Below are 6,335 nucleotides of genomic sequence, written 5' to 3'. Positions count from 1 at the left end.
CGGGGTGAATCCGTCCGGCCGCTGCCCCGTGTCCCGCGCCCGCTGGTTCCCGACGCTTTTTTTTCCAGTGAGAGGCAGGAAGCTCCCACACAGACCTGTCTGTTGATCCACGCGAGTTTTCTCTGGTTTTGAGCCGGGTGCCTGGCTGACCGGTACCTGGTGGGAATCTTTTTCCGTGGCGCTAGAGCTACTTGTTGCGCCCCAGTGTATTTTTGCACTTAATCCTCAGAAGTTTAATTTCCGAGATGCTTTTGCTGTTTATACTCCCTGTAGTGTTTTTCCAGCCATTTCCACAGGTGGTACCTGGGTATGTTCTGCTACAGCTGTCTCAGCATCGTCCTTGCCACAGCAAGCTGAGGTGCCTCTGCCCCAGTTATTATTGTCACTCATTTATGCTGCAGTAGCCTGTTCGTGTTTCAGGCGAGAACTCAAGTATATTCCAAGAAAAAACCCTCAGAGAATGTGTGATCCAACGGGTTTAGTTTTCACCCATAAATTGTGGGGGACACTGCGGTGGAGTGACTGGGGATCATGCAGTGTTCCTGGGAACATTCAGAACTGCCGCGGTGCATCCTGGAGAGCAAAGCGCCAGTGCTCCTGGGCTCTCCTACCATGCTTGCACCAACTTCCCGACCCCGTGTTGTTCCGCTCTCCAGCTCAGCCCCCCTGTGAGGAGCTGCAGCCATGGCTACATCCGAGACGGTGCATCAGGGGGGCGACACTTGCCAGGTGCCCACACAGCACCTTGGGGCTACAGGTGGGAATGGGACATGGGTTTCCTTTCCCAGAGCACTGACTGCCCCGCTAGTGAAGCAGCAAATGGCTCACGGTGACAGAGGTGTCCTTGTGTCCTGCCAGAACAGTGGGAGCAGCTGAGGAGAAGTCCCCCTCCCCAGGCTGCTGCGATGATGCATGTCCTTGCAATTAACGAACTTTCCTCCCTCCTTTCTCCCCAGCTCCTGCCCCTCTTTGTCGCAGGGTGGCTGCGGGGGCAGCTGCGGGCAGCGTACAGCACCGAGGAGGAGCGTGGTGCCAGGGCTGTCAGCCGGTACCCGGTGCCCAACAAGAAGGACCTGCCATACGACATCGTGGAGCTGATGGAGGAGGTGGAAGTGAAGGTAAAGGAGTTCTGCTGCAGGACATGGTCAGTGGAACGGGTCCAAAGTCTGAGCAGGTCACACACCTCGGAGAGCAGTCCTGGTCCCATTGGGTCTGACACAAGCCTGACAGGAGGCTGGGGTGAACAGCACTTCTTGCAAAGCTCTTTTCAGTCGACAGGATGGGGATTTCACTGGAAATCCTGCAGCGTGTTGACAGGATTGCAAGTCTCCCTGGTTCCATGAGACCAGTGAGTTGTTTCGGATGGCATCTCGTGCACGGGGTTAGCTGGAACACAGGTGTTTGTTTTTCTGAGAGAGCATCTGTGTTTACATGAGACGCTATCGGAAGTATTTTTAACACTTTTAGTGGAGAAAAAACGGGAGGAGCTGTTTTGATGACAGTATTAAAAGGCTCAGGGGGTATTTCTGCTTTTGAGCTATGACCTTTTTTCTGCAAAGCCACAGGGGCTGTGTGGTGGCAGAGCAGGAAGCCTGATGCAAACCTGTGGGTAAGGGGAGAAAGAGGGAATTGGACAGGAGTTTCCTTCCTTGCTGCTGCAGACAAGGAATGCCATACAGTCGTTCCTGACGGCTAACACACCCTGCCAGCCACAGCTCTGCACAGAATTCTCTCTTCCAAGTGTTTCCTCTTGGGAGCGCCAGTCCATGTCCCATTCCATCCTGCTGGGCTGTTGGATCTGCACTCTGCTGCCGCTGTAGTGGCCCCAGTGAAGTTTGTTTAATAACAGAAGGAGTCAGCAGAATTAAGGGTAAATATGACCTACAGAGGGAGAGTCAGCTCAGATGTCACGTGCTGTGATGCAAACCCCATGTGTCAGTTCACTGAAAAGCTCAGCAGAGACCCGTGTGCAGGATCTCATCGACGTGGTAGACCTGGGTATCCAAACAGCACTGCCAGCCTCTGCTGCTAGAGGTTCCTGAGTTAACAACAGGTTGTGGATGAAGGGGGAAGAGCCTCCCCTAGGTTAACTAACAGAGAACCAGATGGGCAAGACAGGAGGAAGGCACAGGAAGCTGTGTGGCAGTGGAGGGAGGTTGCCAGGGGTCTGCGACACCGGGGTTACTCTCCTTTTCCCCAGACACCCTAAGGAACAGCAGCTGGTAAGCTGATGGAGCCTGTGGGCAGGTACTACCATCACAGTGAACCCCGCGTGCATAGAACGGCAGCGGGCAGCTAGGCACAGGGCTGGACCCTGCTGATAAGTGCTGGCTGCCAGGACCAGGCGCGGGCAGTGCTGATCCTGTATGCGAGAGGCAGCGAGTGGTTCTCTGGGAAAGGTGGCTTCGCACACTGTCATGGGGCTGAACCGGGCATCAGCCGTTACCGGGGGCAAAACGGGGAGAGACGTCAAGCAGCATCGTTGTGCCAGCACATACCTCCCTGTGTGCCGGACATCTGGACTGGACTGGCCCCATCTTGTGTCCTGTGAGCCGGGAGGGAAGAAGAGGGTTACAGAAGGGTGGGGATAGTCGAATGGGCAGAGCAGCGTCTGTGCAGGGAGACCAAGCGGGGACAGCCTCTTGGTTCGGAAAGGAGCTCACCAATACAGCTGTGTCATTACTGCTGTGGCTGAAGGGAGCAGGGCAATGAAACTGCAGCAACACCTAATTAAGAACCACATTGTTACATGTTCAGCCATATATATAAATGGGCTCAAAGGGCAAGAGAATGGGTCTGCAGAGATTCCCCAGCACTGCTGTGCTAACAAATTGTTCTCTGAGCCTGATGCATTAACGTCACCCTCTGTCCTCTGTGTCAAGTTACGGTTCTTGACTTGTTTTTATTTTTCCTTGAACAGACTGGATTTCTGCCCAACGTGTTCAAAGCCATGTCCCACCGACCTGCTGAATTCAGAGCTTTTTTTGCTTATTACAATGCCATTATGAACAAAGACACAGGTAAACTGTACAGCCACCTCAGAAATGCCCTTCCCTTTGTAGGTGCAATAATTTGCTAGAGGCGACATTTCTGACATCCTCCGATGTATGGCCTCACCATGCCTTCTCCCACCCCACAACAACAGCTGGAACTGCGCAGCTGCTTCTGGCTGCACTCCTATTCCATACAACTTCATTCTCATTAGCTCCTGTTTAAGCAGCACCTCTCAAGCCAGGCTCTGCTGCCTTGCTGCACCACGCTCTGTGTCATGACAAGGAAAGGACAGGCTGCAGCCTCAGGGAAGATCAGCTGGAGCCAAGTGTGCCTGAAGGGCGCAGGCAGAGGCGGTGGTTCCATGGGCAGGGCTGCAGCCCCGCTCTACCAGAGCAGGGTGACTGGGGCCAGCCCAGAGTCCAGACGTCCCAGGCAAGTCTGTGAGGACGAGGCAGATCCAAGATTTACAAGGGCATGCAGTGACAGGATGAGGCATAATGGATTTAAACTGAAAGAGGGCAGATTTAGACTAGATATTAGGAAGAAATGTTTTCCTGTGAGGGTGGTGAGGCAGTGGCCCAGGTTGCCCAGAGAAGCTGTGGATGCCCCATCCCTGGAGGGGTTCAAGGCCAGGCTGGATGAGGCTTTGAGCAACCTGGGCTAGTGGGAGGTGTCCCTGCCCATGGCAGGGGCATCGAACTGGGTGATCTTTAAGGTCCCTTCCAACCCAAACTATTCAGTGATTCTATATAAAGCCAGAAAGTCAGACAGGGGGTCAGCCAGTTTCTAGACTGGCAGGGTTGTGCAGCCAGACACCGCAGCCACCGTGTGGGTCGGGGGGGTCACGACCAAGGGCCCAGCACAAAACATTTCCCAAGGGAGGGACAGGTCTTTGCAGAGGCTGTCTGCAGCTCATCCTTCACAGCAGTTCTTGGCCATGAGCTGCCCACCAGCAGTGCACAATGGATGAGAGACGCTGTGCTTTCTGGTGCCTGACATGCTGCGCTGGGGACTTTGACCCCAGCGCTGAGGACTCTGGCCCTGAGTTCTGTACCCTTTGGCAGCACGGAGAGGTGCTGGCTGTGTGCTGGACACCGTGCAGGTGATGGCCTTGGTGCCCAGGCACAGAGGCAAGGGGAGGCTGGTTGGGGCAGGGCTGCAGAGCTCTGCGCAGCTCGACAGCCTTGGGGGAAACGCTGTTAGAGAACAGCCCGCTCCTCTCTCATACTTCCCGTGGTACAGGGCACCGAGGGACCTGTTCTCGTGGCTTTTGCTCTGAAGGTACATCAGCAAACCCTAGATGTTATAAAATACGCTGGCGTGTGTAGCCTGCTCCTCCTGCTCACTGGAGGTGAGGCTGGGGAGGAGCATCTGGGCAGGTTCTGGGGCAGTGGGGACTTCAGCTGTGCACATCTCCCACAGGGTACGTGCAGTCTCTGTGAAGCTTTCTGCTCGGCTTGTGCTGCCGGCGTGAAGCTGTGCCCTGAGCTGTACAAGGGTCCATTTTCCCCTTCTTGTTCCCATGCTTCCCTTTTGTTTGATTTGATGATTGGGACTGTTCTGGATCCCACCCTCCTCAGCATCTCTCCTGCAGGAGAGATCTCAGAGCAAGGCCATTTCTCCTGACTCCCTTTACCCAGGAGGTTTTAGTAGTGTCTTTCATGCTCTTAGAAGACAGAAAACATGGAAATATTTTCAAAATCCAGTAAAGCAGACGCTGTTGTGGGGAGGAGGAAGGACCCTGATTTTCCCTGTAGAGTGCAGTTTTGAAAAAAAGTCCTGCTCCTAGTTATCTTAAAAAAGGCAGAGAGCATGAGTGCTGATATGCAGCAGATCCTGTGCACAGTCCTGTTGCAAAGCTGTTTATGAAAGTTATTAGGATTGATTCTGAGTACAACAAAGCAAAGCCTTCTTCTCCACAGCTTCTTTAGAGATGTCATGGGGCTGGACACTCTGTAGAAGTTGTGGTTTGTCTCTCTGGTGATCACTAGAAGTTCTCAGAGCCCCAGTCCTTGGGTACCTCATTGTTCTTTTTGTTTTTTTCTTTCTACCTTCAAAAGCTGACAATATCGTTTACTTGCTGAAACTGGCTTAGCGGGTTTTACACCACTGCACTTTTCTGTAAAAGCAGCAATAAAGCATGAGAGGAAGAAGAGATAACACCCCTTGTAGACATTTGCCTCTGAGATATGCATGGAGAAGTACCAACCGAGCCTTCTACTCAGGGAGTAATTTTGCTCTCAGTTTTCCTGTTATGTGGAATTGTTGTTACCTTGTCGATCAAGTCTCACATCTCTCATCCTACTTAGGTGCCTCACAAGCAACTATCCAGGTAGATTGGTCGCATGGATGATCACAGAAGCACAGAATAGTTTGGGTTGGAAGGACCTTCAAAGATCATCTAGTCCAACACCCCCCCTGCCGTGGGGAGGGACTTCTTTCACTAGATCGGGGTGCCCAAAGCCCTGTCCAGCCTGATCTTGAACAGTTCACGGACAACTTCTCTGGACAGCCTGTCCCAGTGTCTCACCACCCTTGTCATAAAACATTTTCTCCTTATGTCCAATGTAAACCATCTTTCAGTTGAAAACTGTTGCCTCTTACCCTGTCATTGGGAGCTCTGTCTGCAGCGTCTGTGCACGCTGGCTGGAGTTCTGTCTCCTGGGCTGCGCTGCAGGCAGCTTGTCCCCAGTGTCCTCCCCTCCCTGTTTCCCCAGTGATGCTTGCTGTGGTGGACATTTTTAGTAGCAAACTGTGCCAAATCTTTTGCTGTCCCTGTAGGGCGACTCACGAAGGCTGACAAAGAGCTCATAATTGTGGCTACAAGCGCTGTGAATAGATGTCTCTACTGTGTGATTGCGCATGGAGCAGTTCATCGGATATACACTAAGCAGCCTGCGCTGGCTGACCAGGTCAGTGGGATCACAACAGCGTGCGCCCCACCTCCTTCGCCTGGTCCTTAGGGAGGTGGGAATGGCCCTGTCGGGTCTGCTTTGTCACCTGAGGTTTTGATCCTTAAATCTATGTGGTTCCCAGCAACCTGGATGTGGCTGGTGCCCTAACCCAGTCCGTGGCTGGGCAGGCTTACTGGTGAGGAGTAAGATGCGGGGAGGGACGGTTGACCTGCAGAGCATTCATCCTGCTGCCCGCATTCTTTGCTGTTTTAATCTCTGGTCTGTGGAGGAACTTGCTGCCAGCGGCGAGCTGCAGCATCCTGGGGGTATCGGGTCCTCTCTCAAGAACTCCGCCGCAGCCTGCTCAGCAAAACTGCCACAGTCACTGAGAGAAGGGTGGTAAAATAGATGGGTCTTTTGTCTGATGTAGCCAGGAGACGTGGTGCA

General features: G+C 53.3%; 1 protein-coding gene across 1 annotated transcript in view; it reads left to right on the top strand.

The window, feature by feature from the left end:
- Nucleotides 1-978: 978 nt before the first annotated feature.
- LOC104470290 overlaps nt 979-6,335 on the top strand; it is a gene marked incomplete at both ends in the record, with an annotated part of 5,696 nt that continues 339 nt past the window's right edge. The window contains 3 exons of the mRNA XM_010085148.1: nt 979-1,118; nt 2,921-3,020; nt 5,776-5,906. Coding sequence (XP_010083450.1) covers nt 979-1,118; nt 2,921-3,020; nt 5,776-5,906 — 371 coding nt within the window. The remainder of the gene's footprint in view (nt 1,119-2,920; nt 3,021-5,775; nt 5,907-6,335) is intronic.

This window comes from Pterocles gutturalis, unplaced genomic scaffold, assembly GCF_000699245.1.
Source record: "Pterocles gutturalis isolate BGI_N339 unplaced genomic scaffold, ASM69924v1 scaffold37370, whole genome shotgun sequence".
Classification (NCBI taxonomy): domain Eukaryota; kingdom Metazoa; phylum Chordata; class Aves; order Pterocliformes; family Pteroclidae; genus Pterocles; species Pterocles gutturalis.
The sequence above is the reverse complement of the archived record's forward strand: the minus strand, read 5'-3'. Positions and strand labels throughout refer to the sequence as shown.